At 39.4% G+C, this 27996-nt stretch overlaps 2 protein-coding genes across 7 annotated transcripts; one reads left to right on the forward strand and one right to left on the reverse strand.

The window, feature by feature from the left end:
* Positions 1–659: 659 nt before the first annotated feature.
* On the reverse strand, positions 660–8798 carry LOC127617890 (BAG family molecular chaperone regulator 3-like). Of its 2 annotated transcripts, none has more exons than XM_052090030.1 (4): positions 8456–8798; positions 3871–4179; positions 2836–3123; positions 660–2564 (listed from the first exon to the last, which is right to left on the reverse strand). In XM_052090030.1, the coding sequence occupies exons 1-4, from the start codon at positions 8645–8647 to the stop codon at positions 1860–1862; spliced, it is 1494 nt and encodes a 497-aa protein (XP_051945990.1). In that variant the 5' UTR covers positions 8648–8798; the 3' UTR covers positions 660–1859. The 2 variants fall into 2 exon arrangements, with proteins under 2 accessions (XP_051945990.1, XP_051945991.1); XM_052090031.1 differs by lacking the exon at positions 8456–8798 and adding an exon at positions 7073–7223.
* A 1916-nt stretch (positions 8799–10714) lies between these two features.
* On the forward strand, positions 10715–27992 carry LOC127617803 (nucleolysin TIAR). Of its 5 annotated transcripts, none has more exons than XM_052089888.1 (12): positions 10715–10881; positions 11845–11941; positions 12912–13064; positions 13198–13252; positions 13338–13425; positions 15321–15396; positions 15695–15803; positions 15992–16087; positions 16173–16257; positions 17538–17661; positions 17777–17916; positions 25574–27992. In XM_052089888.1, exons 1-12 carry the CDS (start codon positions 10853–10855, stop codon positions 25686–25688), a joined length of 1167 nt encoding a protein of 388 aa, XP_051945848.1. In that variant the 5' UTR covers positions 10715–10852; the 3' UTR covers positions 25689–27992. The 5 variants fall into 5 exon arrangements, with proteins under 5 accessions (XP_051945848.1, XP_051945849.1, XP_051945852.1 ...); XM_052089889.1 differs by having other exon boundaries at positions 12966–13064; XM_052089890.1 differs by lacking the exons at positions 10715–10881; positions 11845–11941; positions 12912–13064 and adding exons at positions 14424–14492; positions 14704–14771 and having other exon boundaries at positions 13201–13252.
* The last annotated feature ends 4 nt before the right edge of the window (positions 27993–27996 follow it).

Here is a 27996-nt window from a genome sequence, read left to right on the forward strand (position 1 = left end):
ATCAATCCATCTATACCCTGTCTCTGTGGGTCTAAATAAGTTAAAATGATGAATTCACACATATAATGTAGACGTGACATATCACCTAGCTAGACCTTTCTTTTTTGAACATGCTGGATAGGAATCTCTCTCTTTCTCTGTCTCGTTAAATATTGAAAATAAATCATTTATTTGCTTACAGAAGCTAGGTGAGATTATATTATTCTTTATTAATTAGATACATTTTTGCTGCCAAGGTCCAGCCTTAAAGTGCATGATACTACAGTGATCCTGGCCTATATCACTGTAAATACTATATAATAATACTAATTTTATTATTATTATTTATACTTTCAGTGTTTCCACACCTTTCCATGACATTTCCAGTTTAAGCATTTTTAAGAGATTTAAAAAACATATATTTTTACAGAGATTGCTCTCACGATAAATGAAACATTGTTTTCATTATAGAATTTTCCTTTTGAGAAATCAATTAAAAATGTACAAATCCAGGGTAATATATCAAATTTTAAAATTCTTTACTTTCCAATGTGTATGAACGATTATTTTGCAGAGTAAGTGGACAATGCCACTGTATGTTGAATACTGGAATTATCCTATGTGTTCCTTTTTTAACTGTGGTAAATTAGAAATCATGCAACTGTCAGCACAATGCTTTATTGTATTTTATTTGCAGTCATGCTTATGTGACCGAATTATGCCTATATTTGAACAAACTGCAAATAATCAAGCTAGAAACACTGAACATTGCATATTTACCAAAACAGACTCTGCAACCGGTTCTGATTGCTTTGAAGTACAACATCAGCGCCAGTAACGGTCATCAAGATAAAAAACAAAAGCCTCACAACAGTCATGTGAGACAGACAGTGCTCTGTTTTAAATATTAAACTGAATTTGGCTGACACGTTACACAAATTAACTTTTAGTACACTAATTGCTAGTCTCCCTGAAGCAGGTTAAGTTGCTTTGCACAAGGGAACAGTGGTGACTGATCAGGATTGTTATTTCAGTACCAGTTCATGAATCAGCCCTACTTTGGACTGTCCTTGGAATCTCACTGCTTTAACAAAACCAAGTTCTTAACCATAAGGCCACCACATACAATGATAATTCTGTGAGTGTAATTTATTTTCTTTTAGAGTATACATATTTATGGAGACGTGGAACATCATTCCTATTGGAAATGTTGATTTTGGCACAGAAAAATAGAATAGAAATATAGCATTATTTGTAATAATGTCATTCAACAAATACCAATACTGACAAGCGTTCAGACCATCACAGGCAATTCTGTCAGTATCAGCTCACTGTGTATGTATTGTATGATTTTTAAATGTCAGTGTCAAGAATAGACATTTTTATATAAAACAGAATACCTTCATATTCCAAAATCAAAATGAGAGCCTTTATGGACTCATGTAAGATTAATGTCCTTTCTCTTAACCAACGCGTGAAAATGTTTATAATCAAATGTTTTTTCACGTTGATAGCCCACTACTTCAAAAACACCATATGTTGTTAAGAAATAATCAAAAGCATTTTGTCATTTATTCTACATGTTACAAAAGATACATTTTGGAGGTTAAAATACTTTCATCTGGTTCAAGGCCTCTTCATCATGTATGTCTTTGAATTAAACTTGTCATCATTATGTCTGTGCTACAAGACACTGGCATGGTGAGATTCAACAACAGCAGCATCACATAACAGCACACATGATTGCACTCAGTAAAAAAATCAGATGTTAGATCATTGCCAACAAAAAACTTCAATTATTTGTGCATGCAACTCATAATAATTGCACAAGTAAAAACTAAAATGGGGATTTGATGAGTGTTCCTCTCCTATTTCTGCAATTATGATATCTCCTTGGCTTTCTCTGTGTTCGCCAAGTTAATCATACTCGGTTCTCCTTTCTGGGTTGGGTTATTAGCCTCAGGGTAAATGTCACCACCCACGCCTTTTAACTGCTCACCAAACATCTCCAGTTCCTCTAGAATGGTCTGAACTTTTCGAACGCCATCCCTCCGAGCTTGACGCACATCTGCACGACCTTCAGGGTCTACAGAATCCAAAGTAAGCAGTTCTTTGGTCAACATCTCCTCCAGCATCAAGTATCGCTTATCATTCTTCTTCCCATTGAAACATTTAACCTCATATGCTATTTGTTCCACACGTTCCAATATCTGGTGCACTTTGATCAGTCCTGGGTGGCACAGATCTTGTTCCAGAGTCTCTTCGGGCAGCACATGTGGAGGTGAAACCTCTTGAGGTGTTTGAGGGGCAGCTGTTTCCTGTGGTTCTGGTGCTGGAGGAACTTGCAAGGTAATATTGAATGTCTCTGATACCTGCGGTGGCAGCTGCACAGGTTCTTGTGCATTTGGTTGAGTTGTTTGTGCAGGTTGTTGTTGTTGTTGTTGATGCAATACTGGCTGATGTGTGGGCTGTGGCACATCACTCACTCTCTGTATAGGGATCTGTACGGAAGGCCCTCTGATGGTTTCTTCAATGGGTTGTTCAGCTTTAGGTGGTATCCCCGTGTGTGCAGTATGTTGCTGGCTCTGGCAATGTTAACATATTCACTTTAGTTTAATTTGATACAAGTCTAAGATAAAACATTACTTCTGAAAACTTTTATATTGACTACAGTCAATATTATAGAATTGAGGATGCAAGTGCACGATGCAAGTTGATGGCAATTTGATTCTTATATTCCTATTACTTTATTCTTTTTTGCTTCTAATTTATTAAAATATTTATTGATGCACACTTTGAGCATTTGTTGATCAAGACCTAATAATTATAGCTTTGAGTGCTCTTTAACAAACTTACCTGTGGTCTCTCTCCCATGATTTGGAACCTGACTGGTGACTGGGCCCTTATGAGGTTGGGACTTGCAGCGTGATTCTGATGAATATGAATGGGCACTTGTTCACGGTAGATTGGGATTTTTTCTTGAGTGGGATGAGAACTTTGGCTAGGCTGGAATTGTAAGGCTCCTCCTGCACCTTCATGGATTACCGGAATGGGAATGTAGCCCACCCGGAGGCCTGTATTGTTAGGTCGGGGCTGTTGGTGAAGGCCACTAATTTGTTGGTGTGTGCCCTGTGGCTGATGAACCTGAGGCAAAGGAGAATACAACACAGAACTTGATTTTGGAAGTGGGCACAATACACTTATTTTGAAAAGCAAGATTCAAAAACTCATTATACTTGGGAAAGGGTTGACTGATCAATGTAAAGTGCAACAGTAAAAACAGAAAGATCACATGAATCAGCAATAATGTATTTAAAAGCATAGCACTGGAACAATTAAATTGTTAAGCAACAGGTTTAATTTTCTTGTTTGTTTTTGTCTTCACATACAGAACGCTGGAGAAGTATGTGCTTCATTACATATTTAAGAATTTGCAAATTACAAAAACCTTTCCAAATATGTATTTAACAAAAGTGTAAATTCACACACAATTTCACAGAGATACAGATACATCAGATACAGTAGGGTATTTCTATTACTTTTCCAGGCAATCACAATTACTGGATAAGTACTTTGAAATATCAGTTTATTGAGATTGAAAGAGACACAAAGAGTAATTGCTAGAGTAAACTTAGCATAACATAAAATTATCTTGACTTTAGGGATTTCCATTACTTTTCAATTACCTTTTAAGTTTTAAAAGGATTTTTTTCAGGCCTGGTGATCAGTATCACACTTTTAAAATGCCCTGATATTTCCAGATTTGACATGACCGTGGGAACCCTACATAGTACATGAATTGATATGAACCTTAAGCAATGAATACATTGTCTAACAGAGACGGTCAACTCAATAAAGTATTAAAACAAAGCCAATTCATAATGATCTTACCTCGGGTCCATGTGAAGCAGGTGAGCAGGACAAACATGCTTCTGATGGGGCCTGCACCGGAGATCTAGGCCGACAGTATGCCGATGGGGTTGGAGAAGGTGTTCGGCCATCTGCTCTCAAATTTTGATGCACTCCTGGATGGATGTAGGTGAAACTTGGATTTTGCTGCAGTCTGGGTTCAGTGTTTTCATGGGAGACAGGGATGGGGATGTAGCCCTGTTGTAGTGTTGGCTGCCTCATCTCTTGAAATAAGGTTTTGTGCATGTCCTGAGGAGACTCTGAGGACAATGAGGGGCCATTTGAAAAAATCTGGGAGGAAAAAAACACATACAGTAACATAAAATTAGTAAACAGATGTTTTAACGAAGAACTTCTATTTAGCCTTATATTTGCTCATGATTGTTCAACTAGTCATATCCTCATGCGATGAAAAGAAATATTTAGCACCTTAATGCAAGTGATGTTTCTACAATGCCATCTAAAATAGTCAAATTCAAAACGTGTCATGTTAACTTTGCATTGCATCCATATACGTACATGTTCTACATACATATGTTATATACCCCATTCAACATGTTTTATCAACATTGGTAAACTTTTAATTATCTGGTGAGTTCATAGGTCTTGTTCTGCTCAAGAATTTAGTAGCAATTTGCAAAACTGTTTAGCAGGAGAAAACAAATTAAGAAAATATATGGTTGATAAGTTATTGAAGGAGCTCCTATTATCAATCACGTCACAACAAATAGCATAGGCACCATACTGTACTTTAACATGCACCAAGGACACCGAGTTCTTTTCCACCATCGGTCTGAATGGTTCTGTAATCGCTTATAGATGATTACACTAGCTAGATCATTAAAACTCATATATCAGGGGCCTGGGTAGCTCAGCAAGTGAAGACGCTGACTACCACACCTAGAGTCACAAGTTGGAATCCAGGGCGTGCAGAATTACTCCAGTCAGGCTTCCAAAGCAACCAATTGGCCTGGTTGCTAGGATGGGTAGAGTCACTTTGGGTTAACCTCCTTGTGGTCACCATAGTGTAGTTCTCACTCTCGGTGGGGTGTGTGGTGAGTTGTGTGTGGATGCCGCGTTCTAACACTCGGAGGCATCACATAAGCCTCCACACGCACTAGGTCTCCGTGGTAATGCGCTCAATAAGTCACGTGATTAGATGCAAGGATTGACGGTCTCAGACGCGAAGTCAACTGAGATTCGTCCTCCGCCATTCGTATTGAGGCGAGTCACTACACCACCACGAGGACTGGTGGTGTAGTGACCACTTTGGGCATTCCAAATTGGGGAGAGAAAAAACAAACAAACTCATATATCAATATCAGGCCCCATTCTTCGGGGGGTGCTTGAGGGTGCTAAGCACGCAAATGGCACACAAAAAAGATAGAGGTAGAAAATGAGAGGCGATGAAATAAAATGCTATATGAATGCTATAAAAAAATGATTCAACATGTTTCTGAGATTCAGAGAAACAACACAGTGGGTTAAGTGGGATAATGGTCTAGTCAGATAAGAGGTTGACAAATATGGGGTTTTCAGTGGTCTATTTATAAACCATTACTTAGAATATGTTAATAAAATCACTAATTAAAAATCAATGTATTCAAGTTTTTAATAACAAGGCAGGAATTTAGAAAATACATATTATTTGGTGTGGTGGAGTAAGAAATTGCAATCATTTATCATAACATGTATATTAATAGTAATTAAATGTGTAATTATTATTTTAAAATGTGTTATAGATAAGGGTTTAATTAAAAGGTGATTGATCATTTATTTTGCTCTCCCACATGTTATAGTAACTATACTTGTAAAACACTGAACATTACGATTAAGACAAGGAAGTTTCAAGGAGATTTAAATTTGATCAATGCTATAAATTAATCTCAGTCTTATAAAGCATTCACAGCAAGTATGATACATATTGCAACAAAAATAGCAATAAAATCCATTCTGACTGGCATGCTTAAGGCAGCTCTTGTGAGACAGGTGTGCAGGTTTTAATCAGGTTTTGTTTAAGTTACCAGACTGCTACAAAGAGCACCTCTGAAGAACTAGTTGAAATTTTTTATTAGATTTGCCAAAGCTTGCGAAGTTCATGGCACTGAATATTTGAAAGACATTAAATAATAGCTACTGTTTGAAGCAGATGAAGTGATTATTTGAGTGAACTACCACTTTGATGCAATCCACCCCCAGCCCCCAAAGAATACAAAAAACATTGCTCCACTTAATGCAGAGCGCACCCACTATTTTCAGAAGCACCCTCAGAGATTTTGATCTGGAATCGGGCCTGGAATACTCATATAATATTTTGTTAATTCATAGAAAGAAAAAAAAAGCTAAAAACTGTAATATGTGATCATCCTCCATATTTGTTACGAACATTCCTGATTTTGTAGCACCACAGTGAAAAAGAAATAGAAGCCGTACCAACTGGCCCGCATTGGCAAAATATTCTAAGTCAGAGATAATGGTTTATCTAATAGAAGAGATCAAAGTCAGTTTTCTGAGCAAAGCTTGATGTGTTTGCCATTTTGTGAATTAATAACTACACAATTGGTAAAAGGAAAATTTTGGGATTGTTAAATATTATAAAACACAGTTAACCCTCAATTTAAAACTTGTGAAACATTAGAAGTGATCAAACAGAGCATTAATACCGTGCACAATCTACAATATACTGTATATCCTGAAATGCTTGACATCTTTTCAATGTTATCAATTAAATTGATACAATAACTTTGAACGGAAAGTCCCTCTTGTATTAGACAGTAACTCCATATGACCTTATGTCACATTCTATGACGTGATTCACTGAATTTTACGCATGCTACATTTTTCATGTTATTTCACATCCTTATCAAGTTGAAGGCTTTTACAACTAGTCATTCATAAACCTTACGAAAAACAAGAGTTCATGGCAAATTCGCCACTGATAATTTTCACATGCAAATGAGCTTTGCTGCAAACTTGCGGCAAATTGTCCATTGTTGCCAAAGGTATGCTGGAGGTTCCCCATTACCAGCGAAGAGCTGCAAACTTCTGGCGAACATTTGCAGTGAATCAAGAGCTCAGTCGCATGTGAAATTAACAAGATTTTTTTTGTAAGGAATCAGTCATATGTGATTTTCACCCATTGTAAATCCAAATATCTTATTATCGGCAGTTGAAAACGACCTACTTGTTCTGGGTTTTAATCACTGTTCCAATATTATACAACAAGCTCAATCCAGAGGAGACATGTATAGTTCAGCTATAATGTGGCCATCTCCTCTCTTCATCTGTTTGGCATCCAAAGGTCAGTCCGCCCTCTCTCAATGACGATGCATTCCAGGATCAACCATGCAACATGAGTGGGTAAAAATCTTTGCACAGCAACTGTTAAGTGACTGGACTGGCTTACAGGGTCTACCCTTTATATGCTGCCAATTCTAATGCAATGACTAACTCAAGGTGTGTGTCACAGACACACTACCATTTTTCAGTGGGCTCCTGTGCTGTTGACACAGTGGCTTAAAATATTCTTTGTGTGGGGGAGGGCCTCCCTTACTCATCAATGTAAATCAGAGATCCTCAGACACAATAAACATCAAACAAGATACATTCACTAATATATCATCATGTTTCCAATGTCCAATTCTGTGATTTTAAGTGTAGTTCTACAAAATCAATTCAATTCTACGGTTAAGCTGTATATAGGTGTGTATGACCTCCTGCTCTCTACTCTTTCTTCTTTTCGAAACAGACGCAAAAGCTGTGCCCAGTTTATCTCCTGGCTGTTGTCTTCCCTGCAGATTCTTGGTGACACTAACTTCAGACAAGAGTTGATCTGTTTAATGAAATATGCCAACTGGCAAGCCCCTGTGTTCTCCCCACATTTGAACTACTAGTCCAGAACATCATGCATAAAGAAAGGTTTTGACACTTCTAATGCAATCAAACTGTGTAACATTTTCATTTTACGTGCTTAAATTCAACTTTCAAACCCCATTCATTTGGGAAAGACAGAATCAGTGAGTGGGTGGATCTTTCTCAAATCCCATGTAAGGGAAACTTTCAGGGACGTGTTAGTGCTATGCAGTTCCAGGGATGTCGAGAACAAGAGCAGTCTGCGTAATTCTTGAGGCTTTAAATAAACATTGTTGAGTCGTTCTAACACTCGGAGGCATAACATATGACTGCAGTGCGTCACACACCAATCACTCCAGTTGAGATCATGACACAAACATATTTCGGATGGCTTTTTCAGCGGAGGTGACTGTGATTTATGTACGAACTAAAGCTAATATCAAGTGCGTGGTGGTTGCGCTTCTCTAGACAGTGTCTGCTCAGATCTGTATGTCATGAGTGAGATCGTAGCTTACGCAACAGCAACTATTTATTTTTCGGATGTAGCACCCTCGTAAAATATAAAAACCCAAAGTAATACATTAAACGAGCCAGGCAAAGAAAAACATCTATCCTATCAATATGACACCAGTTGTAAAATAGAGGAATGGGCACAATTACAACCAATCAGACTTGGCAACGCAACTTCCAAAGCGAAATCAATATCTTGTCTTACCTTTTTTGTGTCATGCCTCGGATCATTCCATGTCGTTGTGCGATTGTTGTGATCCACAAAAAACGGCCACCCTGTATGCGGGTCAAGTTTGATCTCCCACCCGGGTGGTAAAGCATCGTTAGTTGACATCGTTTCGACTGGAGACAGTGTTTTCATTCTCTGATATTGCTTCGGTACCGAATGTAGTGCCATTACAGCGAGCGCCTACATACGCTTTACAGGATCCGTTTGATGACGTAGTGTAAATGGGGACGGGTTTCTCGAAGCAGCAAGATCCCTCTGAAGACTTCCGAGAAAGTTCTAGCTGGGGGTTAAACTGTAATACCCACGTGTGTGACAAAAAATGATCCCCTTGGCCGTCCAGACAGAGCTAGAACCACTTGGACATTTAAATCGCCGCCCCCTTCGGTTTATTAGACCGAGCCCACTTGTTGCACTCTAGTGTAAATCTAACAAACAGACTGCATTTCAAGGCTTTAAGAAAATTCATCTTCTTTCCATTTTGGTTTTACATAGTTCAGATATGGCTTATTTCCACTGATCTGTATATATATATATATATATATATATATATATATATATATATATATATATATATATATATATATATATAGATAGATAGATAGATAGATAGATAGATAGATAGATAGATAGATATATAGATATAGATATATAGATCAGTGCTAATTTCTCATAAACTCAGTGTAGTTTGTTCAGCATAACCCAGAACTTCCCACACATGTTGACATATGACAATCCCATGACTTTCATAGTCTTTCCTGGTCACTGGATAAGGATTTTTATTAATTATTCATAACGATTTCCGTTTGTATTTCAGTTACCAAATATTTAAAAGATTCTACTTATTAGTGTTTAAAATAAAAATAAATTATTATGATTTAAATTTCACTCTACACAACACAAAGAGCTAAATCTAACCACTGTGATATTTGAGAGAAGAGTAAAGGAAAAATACATTTCCATGATTTTTAAGATTGTATTGATTTGAATGACCTCTCCAGGACTGAACACACATTTTTAAAATTCCTTATGTTTCCAAGGTTTCCATGATCCTAGAAACACAGATAACCAGGGTCAGCCATTTTGGTGGGCAAAAAAAAAAAAAAAATGCCATCAAAAATCACCGAAATTGTTTATTTATAACATTTGATATAGTTCTTAATATTGCATTATAGTGCTATTTATACATAATATTATGGCATAACATATGAACTGATGTTGATTTAATTCATAATCCTATAGGCTTAATACATTGGTAATATGTATTATTTTATTCTTAATAAAGTACTTGATATGAATGGATGAGGCAGAGCGATGAGAAAAAACAGATCAATTCCTCTTTTTTTATTATTAAAACAAATCTTCCCTTTCATCTTTGTTGTTGACTTTTTGCATTCTTTGTGCATATCGCCACTTACTGGGCAGGGAGGAGAATCTATAGTAAAATAAATTGGACTTAAATATTGATCTGTATCTCACCCACACCTATCATATCACTTCTGAAGACATGGATTTAACAACTGGAGTCGTATGGATTACTTTTATACTGCCTTTATGTGCTTTTTGGAGCTTAAATGTCTAGCCACTAGACTTGCATTGAATAGACCAACAGAGCTGAGATATTCTAAAAGTCTCCATTTGTGTTCTGCTGAATAAAGAAAGTCATATATATCTGGGATGAAATGAGGGAGAATAATTTAAATATTATATTGGTAACCTCGTTTACATTATTTACATTGATGTAATCACCAGCACAACACTAATCACCATTAAAATATCACCTGGGATCAGTGCTTCTATAAATGTGTCCTACCACTTATGTGTGTGTATCCACCATGGTATGTTACATTTATGCCAAAGCAAGTTACTTTTTCCCTGAGAATTCAGATGAGTTCTGCCAAATAATGGTCACCAAACAAGGGCGTAGATTTTTATTGAAAACTGGGGGGGTTTGCAGCGTGAAGCATTTACATGTTTCCATTGATCATCCTCCCCTTACCTCCCCTCATCCCCCCGAAATTTACGCTCATGTCACCAAATAAAAATCAATGAAAGATTAAACAGATAAGCACATGAAAACCAAGATCTCCTTATATCAAGTAAAACCTGTAACGCATCACTTGAACTCACCACCAGCAAGGCGACTTTTATCAAGCCTGCCCCACCCCTCTCACATTTAGGTGCACTCATAACAAATTTCTCCAAAACGGTATGCCTTGACGCATGCGCAGTGGCCGTCTACCTGACTCGCTGGGTTCCGCCATTTTCTACACAAGACTGAAAGTGACACCAGTCCTGTATTGTTCATCATAAAAATAAATGCGCAACTGAGATCCCGAAAAGAAGTTTTGCTCACACTCCCACCGGCATCCGAGAATGGAAGACGAGAGCCATCCAAAAACCCTGTAAGTAGTTGAAAACACAGCCCCTCAGAATAGCCTCTTAATCTTAAACAACATTGTCACGCTTATAGCTAGCACCGAAAGTACCAAAGTTGTCAACATTATATGCGCGTAATAACCTACACATATGATTGAAAACGTTTCGGGGAATAATTATTTATTACCTTTGTTAGACAAGATAGCGTGGGAGCACACTTAGAAGTAGCATGCATGCTTAAGCTAAACTAGTCGCTAAGTATATGAAAACAAATAAACGCAGGGTACAAATAACTGAAGTGAATTGTATCAACAGAATTAGAGTATAAGGGTATGGTACTTTATGGTTAATTAACCGTGTGTTTAAATTAGTGTGGATTGTTATGCTGGTTTAGTAAAGGCCTGTTATCTAATCTCAGGGCCTGCTGTCAGTTCTAGAAGTCTGGATTTTCATTCGATGTTAAACCCAGTCATTAACAACACATGATTTCACTAGTTCAGTTATGATGGGATATGTGTGCTGAGGTCATTCAGACAAAGAGGCTGTCAGATTTCGGTCTGGTTGGTTTATATATACAAGGTGAACATCGGTTTTCTCCTACACATGAAATTGAAGGGTGTTGTTGTTCCTCTTCATGGAATACTATGTGTGTGTTTACAATTGAATGGCAATTTGGCTTCTCAAATAAGCATTTGAACTATAATTGTTGTGATTGGCCATGATGTGTTGCGATTAAACTAAACAACCTCAGAAGCCGATAACCGGTATTTCCAGAAATCTGTTACTGTTATCGGTGCCAATTAATTGGGTAAACCGATTTATCAGTAGACCTCTAATATTGATGTCTGTAGTTGTTCTCTTTTCTTTTTGGAAACATCTGAGTAGATGTATAACTCATTGGAGAAACACGCTATGTTATGAGAGCCAGACTGTAAACACTATTTTATTGATTTTTTTCATTATAGTGTATTTTTAATCTGCATTTTCAGCTATGTGGGGAACCTTTCAAGAGATGTAACAGAGAACTTGATCCTTCAGTTATTTACTCAGATTGGGCCATGTAAAAGTTGTAAGATGATAACCGAGGTAAACATCCATCTCATATTTACACATTGTCAAATGTTCACTGAAATATTTTGAGCCCAGTTCTTGAGTTTAAATGGGTGTGCGTGGAAACACTTACCAAATCCAACCTCTGTATTACGCCCGTTTCACACATACTCCGTTTGCAGTGCGTATGCGGTGCGTATTTTTTTCCGTACCCATGTTAACAGGTTAGAGCTTTTACACTGCACGCGGATGCAGTCCGTCGATCTGTTCCAGTTGCGGTGCGTATACAGCAGTGCAGCGATCGTTTACGCACCGAGTCTATTTTTTCTGTGCTGCACCACACTGAATTAAAGTGGCAGCGCATTGTTCACATTAAAATAGACATAGATTGACAAGAAACTGTAATAATTTCATCATATACGCATAATTACAGTTAATGTGTTCTACAGTTACTAAATTACAGGGTCAAGAAAAACAAAAAAGTATGATTATAGTCCCAAAAATTGCAAAATGCCATCATATATGATTTTTTTTTACCCTAAAAAAAGACAGAGTGAGCCCAAATGCGTCTCATCCTTCTCCTTCTTAGCAACAGATATAGCGCGGTAGCTATATCTACTGTCAACAACTCGAACTACATGTAAAACAAAGAATCACAATGATTATTGTTGATGATGATGATAATTGTCATACTGTTTCAATGTCTTAAACAATGTCAAAATTAACGTTTGTATTTAAAATCAAAATTACTTACACATTTTTGATTTTGTGGCACACAGAAACTGCGGATCAGTAGCGCTCTGCAAACGCAGCATATGTGAAAGCACTATAGCGCGTGCTGCTCCTGTACCGTATACATGTGTGAAACGGGCGTTAACATTGAAATTAAATTGCCTGCAAAATGATTACTTAAATTATCCAACTGCAGCCAAAATAATTTAAAAAGAGTGTTCCACACAAAACCCATTTTGTTACAATAATACATTTTCCTGGCTTTTCTTCTCAGCAATCCGATAGCAGCAGGAAGGTGAACCCTTCTATTGGCTTTTCTGTTTTGCAGCATACAAGCAATGACCCATATTGCTTTGTGGAGTTCCTTGAGCACAGAGATGCAGCAGCTGCTTTAGCCGCTATGAACGGAAGGAAGATTTTGGGAAAGGTTGGTCTTCTTTCATCAGTTCATTACATAATTATAGCAAGATTTGGGTGGTCTGGGGTTGTTCTTTATGAAGCTTTATACCCTATCTTGTTACTAAAATTAATTCCTAAAACAGATTTATTTTTATTGACAGGAAGTGAAAGTAAATTGGGCAACCACTCCTAGCAGTCAGAAGAAAGACACATCCAGTACGTAATGCTACTGTATTTTCTTTTTCAATCAATAGTGGTTAAGTTTTTTCCTAATGCAGATTTTTGTTGTTGTTTTATATAGATCACTTTCACGTTTTTGTGGGAGATCTGAGCCCTGAAATCACAACTGATGACATCAGAGCTGCTTTTGCACCCTTTGGGAAAATCTCGTAAGTTCCAAGAGGTCACACATTTCTGTGAAAATGTTTTGCTTTTGTCTGAATAATGTTGAATGGTTGTATGTAATTACTTGAGTCAGACAATCTGTTTATATTTTTTAGCCCTTGTCAGCCAGACTTTCCTAAAATTATGGGCCAAGGTTTTATAGACTTTGTTTCTGCTGGTTGTTGATAGTTGATAACTTTAAAAACATTTTGAGAATGCATTGATTCATTGATAAAAAAATTTAAAAAAACATTTTAGTTAGATTTTTTAATTTTCTTGAGGTGCTCATTGGCTGACATGCAGTTGCACTTCTGACAGTAGTTATGGCTTTGTTTCACAAAAATGTGCTATCCTGTCTTAATATCTTTCTCTTTATATAACAAGGCAGACCTATACAAATTGTAAGCCTTCACAGTTATTTGTCCCATCAACAGAGCTGTTCAGGTTGTAGTCTGCAAAGCCGGAAGAGAATTTGCCATGGGTTTCTTGGGTATATCCAATGGGGTTTTATAAAGGGTGTTTTGGATTTATGAGTAAAATAAGGTCTACAACATAAATTTCACACACTTTTAAAAAATATTCACATTTGAGGTCTGAAAGAGTGTGATTTATGTAAAACAAAACATCCATGTTTCTTTATGTAATGTTTACCACAGATCTTATTTTACTTATAAATTTCAAAACTCACATTATTAAATCCCATGGGAAAATCACATATCCATGGCGAATTAGCCATCCGGGTTTGCAAACAAATTGACATCATGGCTGAACAGCTCTGTTGTTGTTTGTTAGAGATCCCCAGATCAATCTGATTTAAAGTGTACCTTACATTTTTTTGTCACTAATCTACATTACTATGCAGAAATTGGTAAGTAATTTTGTTTGCTAACCAGTTCATTATTTTGTTGAAAACATGAAAAATATATGCTCTACCACTCTGAGAAATTTTCAAATTCTCCTTTAGCTCTGAGTGTCAGTTAATAGAGCTCTGGTTATTTTACAGAAATGCTCATAGGATTGGACAGGAGCTTGAAGGCTAACAGCAAGGAATGGGCACTCTGGGAACTAAGATGTAGATTTTTTTTTTCTATTCACTCTTTGCTTTTCATATTTGTATACTGCAATATTTTCCTATTAACACTGATGTAGTGTAGACTTTTAACAAACTTGAGATAAAACATGAATATTTGCTTGTAAAGTATTTTTCATAATGGTTATCCTAGTTGTGTTGATAGTTTGATTCTTCAAAAATTCTGAAAATGTTAATTTTTCAAAATTTGCAGCTTCCCAAACTCCATATTGGTGATAAAGAATTGACCAGGAAAAATAAAGAAATCTGTTAACAGGCCATGTATGCCGTTTAATTCCTTTTTCTCTTTTGATATTTTTTCCATGTACTATTATGAGTAGAATTAGAGATAACAGTTCAAATTAGGAATGCATGGTAATGAAATTGATGAATTTTACTGACATGAGAGTTTAAGGCCTAGCAGTTAGGATGAAATTATGATCACTATGTTGTCAGAAGTTGAAACAAGTTGAAATCTGTTCAGAAGCTTTTAAACAACACACATTAGTGTAGGTTGCATGACTTTCATATTTTTTTAATTATTATTATTTGATCTTTTTTAAGTACCAGTAATCAAAAACATGCAGAAGTTGTTAGTGTAATGATTAGTTATTTGTTAGATTTACTTAGGATAGTGTAAAAATGTTGTAACAATGTCTCACTGTGTGTGTGTGTGTGTGTGTGTGTGTGTGTGTGTGTGTGTGTGTGTGTGTGTGTGTGTGTGTGTGTGTGTGTGTGTGTGTGTGTGTGTGTGTGGGGTTCCTTTCTTTTTTGTATCCTCTAGCAGGCCATAAATGAACTGACTTTTCTGTTGCTACACTTTTCTTTCAGGGATGCACGCGTGGTGAAGGATATGACAACAGGGAAATCAAAGGGGTATGGATTTGTGTCCTTCTATAACAAACTGGTAAGGCTCCAGTACAGGAACACAAAGTGAAGGTTAATCTATTTCTGTTTATTACTATTATATTATAGCTGTAGTTATACAGATATTGATCTTACTGAAATTATTTAGACTTTGAGATTCGTTTTCTGTTGGTTGAGAATTGTCAGTTTATTAATCAGTCAAATTAATTGAAAGCAACTTCCTAATTACAAAGATAAACCAATTAAAGACTAGTAGTATTGCATGGAAATTCTGTTAGTTACTTGGTTTCTTAATGTTAAAAACCCAGAATGGAAGCCATTTCTTTTTTTCTTTCTAGGATGCTGAGAATGCCATTGTACACATGGGGGGTCAGTGGCTTGGTGGGCGACAAATCCGGACTAACTGGGCAACTCGGAAACCACCTGCCCCCAAGAGTGTGCAAGACAGTAAGTCTGTTTTTAATCTAGCTGTTTTAGAGATAATAACCACTTAGTTTTTATGTAGCTTAAACGCTGACTGCATTTGTTCTTGAGACTGTATCCTCTGATTTCAAGAATGAAAAGCGAACTGTTGTATGCTCATTAATGGATTAGGTGAACTGAATTAACAAGACTGTGATTGGTAAAAATTTCAGACAGTTCCAAGCAGCTCAGGTTTGATGAGGTGGTGAATCAGTCGAGTCCTCAGAACTGCACTGTGTACTGTGGTGGCATTCAGTCAGGTCTCACAGGTAAGTCTGTGTATTCTTTTGACTTTCCTCTTTTGACTGTTGGTCTGTAGGCTTGCTAAGATGACTCACTGTTCTCTTCACACAGAACACCTTATGCGACAGACGTTTTCTCCTTTTGGACAGATAATGGAGATTAGAGTTTTTCCAGAGAAGGGGTATTCTTTTATCAGGTATGCTTTACTCTCTTGTCAGATATTTTGTTAGCATGATTATATGTAGTCAGTCGGTGTATTCCACAGGTCAGTTAGTAATTTGATTTTATGTAAAAATTCTAAAATGTAAAGAGAATGCATAGGTATGACTTTCATGTTTGCTTGTAATGGTCAGTTGAGATTGGATTTGGCATCATTGACAAAGCTGATACCTAGAGAGCAGTGTGGCTTCTTGCTGTTATATCATATGCATAATACATTGTAATGATGGCAAATGGATGTATACAATTTAATTTTCTTACACATTTCACAAAATAAAATTATGATTAGGAATATGGCCTATCTATTGATAAAGCTGTAAGTTTTGGAATTGACCACTTCTGTCAATTTACTAAGCAGGAACAATGCAATAATATGATTATTATTGCAGGATTTTTCCTGCATAGAGAATAACCAGGCGGCCGCCTCCGTAAAATTTTGTTCTGCCTCTGGCTGTATACAAAACTCTGGTGGGTGTCTTCCTGGAAAACACTAACAAGCGTTGCACTCGGTGGATTGTCATTTGTAACTGCAAATCTCGGCAATAATAATAAAATAAATTCTATTGTCGAATAGTCGCTTGATGTCATTTAACGTAACATTCAATGACTAAAATGTCAATATGACTAAATATTACTAAAATATGACTTAAATGTCAGCAGTTTTAATTGACTATAACTACTTTAAAATGTCCAGACTTTGTCAACTAAAACTTCACAAAATACGATAATAGGATAAGGTTGACTAAATATGATAACAACTAAAAAGGATCATTTTACACAGGGCTAAGACTAAATTAAAAAACACTTATTCAATTTCCAGGTCGTTAGGAGTGTATTAAGCAAGCGTTCTTAACGGCACTTTTTTGATCAGTATGTTACCACCTCTGTAAAACCCTGTATTGGCTGATGCCTTAATCTCAAAAATGCTAAATATCGGCCTTTTGCTAGATGTGGGGACCTAATGTGTCTCAACCTCAAGCATGAAATGTGTGATTAAACTGATTTCCCAAAAGGGGGCATCATAAAAACTTATGCAAAAATCTTTCAACCTCTTAGCCTTGTCACAGATTTAAGGCTTAAAAATATATTTTTAGGCAATGTCTGTTTTGTTTTTGTTTTTTTTTTTATAAGAAATTTTACTTAAATGTAGGCCTGAATATAGAAAAGAAATATCAAGATTTCATTAACTATGTGATGACAATAACCACACAATTTTGCTGTATTCACATGTATTTATGGTCCATTGTTTTCTCTCAGGTTCTCCTCTCACGAAAGCGCTGCTCATGCTATTGTGTCAGTGAATGGGACAACCATCGAGGTTCATGTTGTGAAGTGTTACTGGGGCAAAGAGTCTCCTGACATGGCCAAAAATATCCAACCGGTAAAGCATCCTGTGCCCAGGAATTTACCCTTTTTTAAACGTGTCATTGTTCTTTGTTTCTCTTTTGTATTTCTTCTTTGAAGTAAAAGTTAAGCTTAAGGTCTCTCTTTCTCAGATGGAATATGGTCAGTGGGGACAATGGAATCAATTGTATGGCAATCCTCAACAATATGGTCAGTACATGACGAATGGCTGGCAAGTACCATCCTATGGATTGTATGGACAAACGTGGAATCAGCAAGGATTTGGTGTAGAGTACGTTTTTTTTTTTTTTTTTAGTTTTTTTTTTATTATTGTTTTATTGCGTTCTTTGTTGATTTTTCATAATGATTTGTTCATATGCTTCTGTACCATTGTAAATCAGAAAAAATAGGGTACTGCTATATTCATACTGTTCAGTCTAAATGTTTCAGATTTTTAAAGATGTGATGCTCCTTGTTTTTCTGTGGGAATTAAAGTTTTTATGCATAGCGTTCCATAATAGATTGTAGGGATACACCAATAACAATTGTGTGTGCCAATACATATCGGATTATTTAGAGGATCTACTAACAATGACGATAGTTTTTTTTTTTTTTGTTGCTTTTATCCTATATTAGCTATGCTTCCATCCAAGTTACAAATTTAATTTATGCGGAAAAAACATAATATCGCAAAAACAATGTATGGATAAAGCTGTGTTTCCGTCACGTGTTCAAATATCAAAATTGTCACTTCTGGAGAAATTGAAGCCATGTGACTCTTTTATTAATGAAATAGAGCTGTATTATATAATGCAATAGTAAAATATTTCTGCCTTACATTCTTCACTTTTTATTTTAAGGCTCACCTATTAACTCACAAGCCCTAATTTCTCATGAAGCAAGAATTTTAAATTCTGTTTCTTGCATTTTATCATCTCTGCAGACCACAGAAATTGGGTAGGTGAGCATCTACTCCTCTGTTACTGCGTGTCATTTACACTGTGTGAGTGAACCTGCAATGACCACGGTCATTTGCCATTACACAGGCGTTTAAGTGAAACTGGTGCGCTTTGCATTCACTATTAATATTAATAATAATAATAAAGTATATACCTCTTTTATATTTTTGCGGGAGTTTGGCGTGAGCCTCTGTAGACAGCACAAATCAGAGAGCTTGAAAACCGGTTCATCTTCTCGCACTCTCAATAGAGCTCAACAGTGCCCCCTATTTTTCCCTTTCATTTCTTCCATAGACTTTTCAAAAAGCCCTCCATTAAAGAGTTGTAAAGCATAAGCCAAACCAACCAGCTCCGAGCTAAATCGCAACATAGAGATTTTGTTTTAAGGCAAAAAAGTATTTTAAAATCCAACAAAAAGTCAAAGGTGCAAATCTCTGTACTTACCTTTTTTTCCAGGGCACAACTGCAATCCCATGTTGCATTGCGAATGACACAATCTAATATAAAACTATGAAAATATATAGAATTGTTGTTGATTATAACTATGGAATCAATATATTTTGGGGGCCCGGGTAGCTCAGCGAGCATTGACAACGACTACCACCCCTGGAGTTGCGAATCCGTGGTGTGCTGAGTGACTCCAGTCAGGTCTCCTAAGCAACCAAATTGGCCTGGTTGCTTGGGAGGGTAGAGTCACATGGGGTAACTTCCTTGTGGTCACTATAATGTGTGGTACTCGCTGTCGGTGGGGCACGTGGCGAGTTGTGCGTTGATGCCGCAGAGAATAGTGTGGGCCTCCACATGTGCTACTTCTCCGCGGTAATGCGCTCAACAAGCCACGCGATAAGATGTGCGGATTGACTGTCTCAAACGTGGAGGCAAATGAGATTCGTCCTCCACCACCCGGATTGAGTCACTACGCCAACACAAGGACTTAGAGCGCATTGGGAATTGGGCATTCCAAATTGAGGAGAAAAGGGGAGAAAAATCAACAACAAAAAGAAGGAACAATATATTTTGTTTATTGCAAAATATTCCGATATATAAAAAGTCTACAAACCCCTGTTAAAATGCCAGGTGTTCAGATTTAACCAATCACATTCAAACTCATGTTAAATAGAAGTCATTACACACCTGCCATCATTTAACGTGACTGATTAATCACAAATAAAGTTCAGCTGTTCTAGTAGGATTTTCAACACATTTTCTTAGTTGCATCTCAGAGCAAAAGCCATGGTCCGCAGAGAGCTTCCAAAGCATAAGAGGGATCTCATTGTTGAAAGATATCAGTCAGGAGAAGGGTACAAAATAATTTCCAAAGCATTAGATATACCATCTCCGGGAACCAGCACCTTATCGTGGTGGAGAGGTTTGTGTGCCCTTATGATCCTGAGGGTTGTGTTGTCTGGAGCCATGTGCTCCTGGTAGGGTCTCCCAAGGCAAAGTGGTCTCAGGTGAAGGGCCAGACTAAGAATGGTTCACAATGACTCCATGGAAAAAACGGAAAGAGGAGTTACCCTGCCTGGAGGAAGCCCAGGGCCCCCGTCTGGAGCCAGGCCCAGATGGAGGGCTCGTCGGCGAGCGCCTGGTGGCCGGGCTTGTCACGGAGCCCGGCCGGGCACAGCCCGAAGAAGCGACGTGAAACCCCCCTCTACATCCCTTCGGCCCACCACCCATTGGAGAAACCGCAGGAGTCAGGTGCGCTGCCATATGGGCGGCAGTGAAGGCCGTGGGCCTCGACGGACCAGACCCGGGCAGCAAAGGCTTGCTCTGGGGACGTGGAATGTCACCTCACTGGGGGGGGAAGGAGCGGAACTAGTGAGGGAGGTGGAGCGTTACCAGTTGGATCTGGTGGGGCTTACATTGACGCAACAGTTTTGGCTCTGGATCCGTACTCCTGGATAGGGGATGGACTCTATTCTTCTCTGGAGTTTCCCAGGGTGTGAGGCGACGGGCGGTGTGGGGATACTGACGAGTCCCGGCTGAGCCACTACGTTGGAGTTTACCCGGTGGACCGAGAGGGTCGCCTCCCTACGCCTACGGGTTGTGGGGGGGAAAACTCTGACTGTTGTCTGTGCATATGCACCGAACAGCAGTTCAGAGTATTCAGCCTTCTTGGAGACCCTGAATGGAGTCCTGAATAGGGCCCCAGTAGGGGACTCCATAGTTATGCTGGGTGACTTCAACGCACATGTGGGAAATGACAGGGACACCTGGAAAGGCGTGATTGGGAGGAACGGCCTCCCTGATCTGAACTCAAGTGGATGTTTGTTATTAGACTTCTGTGCTAGTCATGGATTATCTATAACAAACACCATGTTCGAACATAAGGATGCTCATAAGTGTACGTGGTACCAGAACACCCTAGGCTGAAGGTCGATGATCGATTTTGTACTCGTGTCATCGGATCTGAGGCCATATGTTTTGGACACTCGGGTGAAGAGAGGGGCAGAGCTGTCAACCGATCACCATCTGGTGGTGAGTTGGGTCAGGTAGTGGGGAAAGACTCTGGACAGACCTGGGAAGCGAGTAATGCAGGTGAACTGGGAACGTTTGGAGGAGGTCCCTGTCCGCGAGATCTTAAACTCATACCTCCGGTGGAGCTTTTCAGGCATCCCTGTGGAGGTTGGGGACATTGAACCGGAGTGGGCAATGTTCAAAGCTTCCATTGCCGAAGCCGCGGTGGAGAGCTGCGGCCTCAAGGTTTTAGGTGCCGCAAGGGGTGGTAACCCTCGAACACCGTGGTGGACACTGGTGGTCAGGGAAGCCGTCCGACTGAAGAAAGAGGCCTTCCGGGATTTGTTGTCCCGGAGGTCTCCGGAGGCAGTTGCAAGGTACCGACAGGCCCGAAGGGCTGCGGCCTCGGCCATGAGGGAGGCAAAGCAGTGGGTGTGGGAAAAGTTCGGAGAAGCCATGGAGAAGGACTTTCGGTCCGCACCAAAGTGCTTCTGGAAAACCGTCCGCCACCTTTGGAGGGGGAAACGGGGAACCATCCAAACTATATACAGCAAAGATGGGACGCTGTTGACCTCAACCGAGGAGGTTATTGGGCGGTGGAAGGAACACTTTGAAGAACTCCTAAATCCCAACACGCCCTCTATGGTAGAGGCAGTGCCGGAGGCTGATGGGGGATCAGATTCTATTTCCCTGGGGGAGGTCACTGAGTTAGTCAAACAACTCTGCAGTGGCAAAGCCCCGGGGATTGATGAGATCCGACCAGAAATGCTGAAAGCTTTGGATGTGGAGGGGGTGTCATGGATGACATGCCTCTTCAACATTGCGTGGAAATCTGGGACAGTGCCTAAGGAGTGGCAGAACGGGGTGGTTCAAAAAGGGGGATCAGAGAGTGTGTGCCAAATACAGGGGTATCACACTTCTCAGCCTCCCTGGTAAAGTTTACTTGCTGGAGAGGAGGGTTCGGCCGATTGTCGAACTTCGGATTGAAGAGGAACAATGCGGTTTTCGTCCTGGGCGTGGAACGACGGACCAGATCTTTACTCTCGCAAGGATCCTGGAGGGGGCCTGGGAGTATGCCCATCAGGTCTACATGTGTTTTGTGGATCTGGAGAAGGCGTATGACCGGGTCCCCCGGGAGAGACTGTGGGAGGTGCTGCGGAGTACGGGGTGGGGGGTCCTTCTTAGGGCTGATCCAATCCCTGTACGCCCAAAGTGAGAGCTGTGTCCGGGTCCTTGGCACGAAGTCGAGTTCATTCCATGTGGGGTTGGTCTCCGCCAAGGCTGCGCTTTGTCACCAATCCTGTTTGTGATATTCATGGACAGGATATCGAGGCGTAGTCGGGTGGGGAAGGTGTGCGGTTCAGTGGGCTGGGGATCTCATCGCTGCTTTTTGCAGATGATGTTGTCTTCATGTCATCATCGGTCTGTGACCTTCAGCTCTCACTGGATCAGCTGGCAGTCGAGTGTGAAGCAGCTGGGATGAGGATTAGCACCTCTAAATCTGAGGCCATGGTTCTCAGCAGGAAACCGATGGAGTGCTTACTCCAGGTAGGGAATGAGGTTTTGCCCCAAATTAAGGAGTTCAAGTACCTCGGGTCTTGTTCACCAGTGAGGGACAATGGAGCGGAGGTTGGCCGGAGAATCGGGGCAGCGGGGCGGTATTGCACTCACTCTATCGCACCGTTGATCACGTAAAAGAGAGCTGAGCCGAAAGGCAAAGCTCTCGATCTACCGGTCAATTTTTGTTCCTACCCTCACCTATGGTCATGAAGGTTGGGTCATGACCGAAAGAAATAGTTCGCGAGTACAAGCGGCCGAAATGGGCTTCCTCAGAAGGGTGGCGGGCTTCTCCCTTAGAGATAGGGTGAGGAGCTCAGTCATCCGTGAGGAGCTCGGAGTAGAGCCGCTGCTCCTTTGCGTTGAAAGGAGTCAGTTGAGGTGGTTTGGGCATCTGGTAAGGATGCCCCCGGCCGCCTCCCTAGGGAGGTGTTTCAGGCACGTCCAGCTGGGAGGAGGCCTCAGGGAAGACCCAGGACTAGGTGGAGAGATTACATCTCCACACTGGCCTGGGAATGCCTCGGGGTCCCCCTGTCAGAGCTGGTTAATGTGGCTCGGGATAGGGAAGTTTGGGGCCCCCTGCTGGAGCAGCTGCCCCCGTGACCCAACTTCGGATAAGCGGTTGAAGATGGATGGATGGATGGATGGATAGATATACCATGGAACACAGTGAAGACAGTCATCATCAAGTGGAGAAAATATGGCACAACAGAGACATTACCAGGAACTGGACGTCCCTCCAAAATTGATGAAAAGACCAGAAGAAAACTGGTCAGGAGGCTTCCAAGAGGCCTATAGCAACATTAAAGGAACTGCAGGAATTTCTGGCAAGTACTGGCTGTGTGCTACATGTGACAACAATCTCCCGTGTTCTTCATATGAATGGGCTTTGGGGTAGGGTGGCAAGACGGAAGCCTTTTCTTACAAAGAAAAACATCCAAGCCTGGCTGAAGTTTGCAAAAACAAACATCAAGTCTCCCAAAAGCATGTGGGAAAATGTGTTATGGTCTGATGAAAACAAGGTTGAACTTTTTGGCCATAATTCCAAAAGGTATGTTTGGCGCAAAAACAACACTGCACATCACCCAAAGAACACCATGCCACATGGTGGTGGCAGCATCATGCTTTGGGGCTGTTTTTCTTCAGCTGGAACCGGGGCCTTAGTCAGGGTGGAGGGAATTATGAACGGTTCCAAATACCAGTATTTTGGCACAAAACCATCAGGCATCCGTTAGAAAGCTGAAGGTGAAGAGGAAGTTCACCTTTCAGCACGACAACGACCCAAAGCACACATCCAAATCCACAAAAGCATGGCTTCACCAGAAGAAGATTAACGTTTTGGAATGGCCCAGCCAGAGCCCAGACCTGAATCCAGTTGAACATCTGTGGGGTGATCTGAAGAGGGCAGTGCACAGGAGATGTACTTGCAGTCTGAAAGATTTGGAGCGCTTTTGCAAAGAAGAGTGGGCAAATATTGCCACGTCAAGATGTGCCATGCTAATAGACTCCTACCCAAAAAGACTGAGTGCTGTAATAAAAAAAAAAGGTGCTTCAACAAAGTATTAGTTTAAGGGTGTGCACACTTATGCAACCAGGTTATTGTGAGTTTATTTATTTATTTATTTTTCCCATCAAAGATTTCAGTTTGTTTTTCAATTGAATTGTTCACGTTATAGGTCACATTAAAGGTGGAAAAAGTTCTGACATGATTTTATCTTTGTCTCATTCTTTTTCATCACAAGAACCTGGCATTTTAACAGGGGTGTGTAGACTTTTTATATCTGCTGTAAGTGGAGGGAGGCCAACTCGTTTGCATCATTCAGACTGCGTTATTGAAGTGGGCGGTCGCTTCTGGTATTATTTTGCAGGCTTTCTTGGCTGCGGTTCTCTAATTGGTGGATCTTTAACTGCTGTACCACAGGTACTGTAGTTGTTCACCATGAATTCTGCTATTAAACTTGATTTTTAAACAACAAGGTTTAAATTAATGATGACTGATGGCTTCACCAGAAGCATATTTTGGATTAAGGATTAACAAACTCTGAGCTAACGGTAGGTCTGTCTTTATAAATTATTGTTAAAAATCAATTAGTCTATGGAAAAAATGTATGGGATTTTTACTTCTGGAACCTGACTGTTGCTCTCTATAGAGCTGCTCTGGGGTGAAGTCCACTTTGCGGTTCCATGAGTTCAAATTAATGAAACAAATGCGTTTTCCTGCACGCTCATGAGTCACAGCATGCAGGGAAAAACGAGGCTGAATCCAGCTTCTTAATCGCCTGCTTTTTATTCCGTAAAAAGATCTCGGTGCTTTGCCACTACACAACTAGTGCTAAATTTACCTGCATATGCAAGTGATTTACTCGCTATGCAGAGGGATGATCTACGTATCATCCATGTTTCAATGAGCTGATCTCAGTTAAATGAAAGGCACATAATAAATTTGACACTTTTTAGCTCAAGCAGCCTTCGCTTTAGCTTTTACAAGCTCATCATATTCCTTGCTGTGCCAAGCTTTAAGGTGAGTAATCAAATTAGTTGTGTTAAAAGTTTTAATGGTAGTTCCACCTCTTGATATTGCAAATTGAAACTCTGCTCTCATTATCTCCCAGTTCTAGTTAATTCTTCATAAGAGACATTTTCTTTCACACACATACACGCCACAAGTTGTAGGCTAATTGTCCGAGGCGGTTTTCTGCCTTCTTTTGACAGGAAATAATAGGCACTGATTAACAAATTTTAAACAATCGGCCAAAATGTTTGTGATACATCAGGTGCATCTCTAATGTATGGAAATGAAATCTCTAATGAAAAAGGAATTTTTAGACCATAATGTGTTTCACTTGGCCTCTGATATCATTCCAAAGTGGCAAAGAAAAATGGTTTTGGGTTATGGTCCATTACATTTGACCTGTAAAACAGCTTGAAAATAACCTGTGGGCTCTCAGTGTTAACTCTACATTGTCTCTTCTCTAGACAGTCACAGTCCCCTGCATGGATGGGAGGATTTGGGACACAACCTTCTCAGGGTCAGCCTGGCCCAGTGATGAACCAATCTAACTTTGGCATGGCAGGGTACCAGACACAGTGATCTGACATTTACTCTCCATAACACACACCTCTTTCACTTGTTTAGAACTCGCTCTCATGGGTAGAGCACATCTTTTTTTTTTTTTTCCCCCACAAGCATTGGCTCTGAAGCAGGATTCACTTTAGTATAAAGACTTACATTTAGATTCAATGGAGATATGATTTCATCCACAAGATTTGTTCCTGCATATCTTTAAGAAAACTGCTGATTTTTTTTCCCCTTAATGCCAGCTTCAGGAACTTCACAGGTACAATGCAGAAAACCCATGGTTTAAATGATCTGAATATATTGTTTCTTGAACAAAGTTGAATTTTTTTCCCCTTCCTAAATAGCTAGTCATGCATTTGCTTGTTCATAACAGTTTGGACTTCCAATTTGTACAAAAATACAACAAACAACACAAAAACTAAGCACTATGACTCTGCAAAAAAGTGTAAGTAAAGGCACTTTTTGGGGGTTCATTGGACCTGTGTCATGTAAATGTTGATGTCTAAATTAATTTCTATGTGCGGTGGTGTATATTTAATCCACATTAGCTCCCATTCCCTTTGAAATACTAGCGCTCTTTGGTGCTTTGTATAATGTGTCTTTTTACTCCCATTTACAGACCGTGAAATATCTCCCATTCACTATGGAGAAGGGTGATGGCCATACCTGTAAATATCTTTAGATAACTTGGCCTGTAATTAGGGTTTCAAAGCATGCATTCTACTTGACAGAATTTTGAGGAAGTAATGCAGCATACACCGATCAGCCACAACATTAAAACCACCTGCCTAATATTGTGTAGGTCCCCCTTGTACTGCCAAAAAAAGCGCCAACCCGTATCTCAGAATAGCAATTTGAGATGCTATTCTTCTTACCACAATTGTACAGAGCGGTTATCTGAGTTATTGTAGACTTTGTCAGTTCGAACCAGTCTGATCATTCTCTGTTGACCTCTCTCATCAACAAGGCATATCTGTCCACAGAACTGCTGCTCACTGGAGTTTTTTTTTCGGTGCCATTCGGAGTAAATTCTAGAGACTGTTGTGTGTGAAAATCCCAGGAGATCAGCAGTTACAGAAATACTCAAACCAGACCAACTAGCACCAACAATCATGCAATGGTCCAGATCACTGAGATCACATTTTCTCCCCATTCTGATGGTTGATGTGAACATTAACTGAAGCTCCTGACCCATATTTGCATGATTTTATGCACTGCTGCCATATAATTGGCTGATTAGATAATAGCATGGATGATTGTTGGTGCCAGATGGGCTGGTTTGAGTATTTCTGTAACTGCTGATCTCCTGGGATTTTCACACAAAACCATCTCTAGTATTTAGAGATCAGAATTTTCGTCAGAATGTTTACGAAACAAAAAACATCCAGTGAGGGCAGTTCTGCAGATGGAAATGCCTTGTTGATGAGAGAGGTCAACAGAGAATGGCCAGACTGGTCAAAGTCTACCGTAACTCAAATAACCACCACAATTGTGGTGAGAAGAATGCTATTCTGAGAAGCGGGTTGGTGCTATTTTGGTGGCACTAGGGGGACCTATACAATATTAGGCAGGTGGTTTTAATGTTGTGGCTGATTGGTGTATGTTAGACAAATGTTTTATGTGTGACTGACATGCTGAACTGATTCAGTGAATTTCACAAGCAAGCCTTAATTTTATGTCAGTCACACAATTCAGTTTACAACACTTTGAGACCCTTGTAATAAGCTGTATCATTGATTTTAGAGCCGTCCTTGTAAATTCTGTCCCTTTGCTGTTTTAACAAATATGAGTGCCATTTTTGAGGAGCCAGAGAAATAGAAGTTTGGATATTTTTTTTTCTGGGACTGTAAAGAATTGCATGTTTCGAACCATAATATTGAGGTTGCTCAAAGCATCGAATGTAAAGGCAGTTATGTTTGAATACAACTTGGCATTTAAAGTTTTCTTTTTAGTCTAAATGAATCTCAATAAATGAACCATTAGACAAGAAACATTTTTATTTATGCTCTGGTGTGCAAAAGTAAATTAGGCAACCATTCGTTTTACAATTTTAAGTTTTCATCTATAATTATTTTTAAACAGGAGGGAAAAATATAAATATTACAATCTTTTTTAAAATGCACATGATCTAGCCATGTTGTGCAAAGATTAATTAATAAATAAACTATGGCATTTTGAGAATACCCTTGATATGCTTTACACTATAAAATACATTTAGAACAATTATGTCCAGATTTTAGTTCACGTCATGTACATAAACAGTTGTTTAACAGTACCTAATAGTAATCACGAAAGCTCTGTTTTAAAAGAGAAAAAGGTG

This window comes from Xyrauchen texanus, chromosome 24 (assembly GCF_025860055.1).
Source record: "Xyrauchen texanus isolate HMW12.3.18 chromosome 24, RBS_HiC_50CHRs, whole genome shotgun sequence".
Taxonomy (NCBI): domain Eukaryota; kingdom Metazoa; phylum Chordata; class Actinopteri; order Cypriniformes; family Catostomidae; genus Xyrauchen; species Xyrauchen texanus.

Excerpts from the sequence above, each read along its gene's own strand:
- LOC127617890 (XM_052090030.1), bottom strand. The coding sequence starts at position 8,647 with ATGGCACTACATTCGGTACCGAAGCAATATCAGAGAATGAAAACACTG. Across the intron at positions 4,180-8,455 it reads CGAGGCATGACACAAAAAAG|ATTTTTTCAAATGGCCCCTC; the intron begins GTAAGACAAGAT and ends TTTTCCTCCCAG. Across the intron at positions 2,565-2,835 it reads TCATGGGAGAGAGACCACAG|AGCCAGCAACATACTGCACA; the intron begins GTAAGTTTGTTA and ends TAACATTGCCAG.
- LOC127617803 (XM_052089888.1), top strand. The coding sequence starts at position 10,853 with ATGGAAGACGAGAGCCATCCAAAAACCCT. Across the intron at positions 16,088-16,172 it reads CATTCAGTCAGGTCTCACAG|AACACCTTATGCGACAGACG; the intron begins GTAAGTCTGTGT and ends CTCTTCACACAG. Across the intron at positions 16,258-17,537 it reads AAGGGGTATTCTTTTATCAG|GTTCTCCTCTCACGAAAGCG; the intron begins GTATGCTTTACT and ends GTTTTCTCTCAG.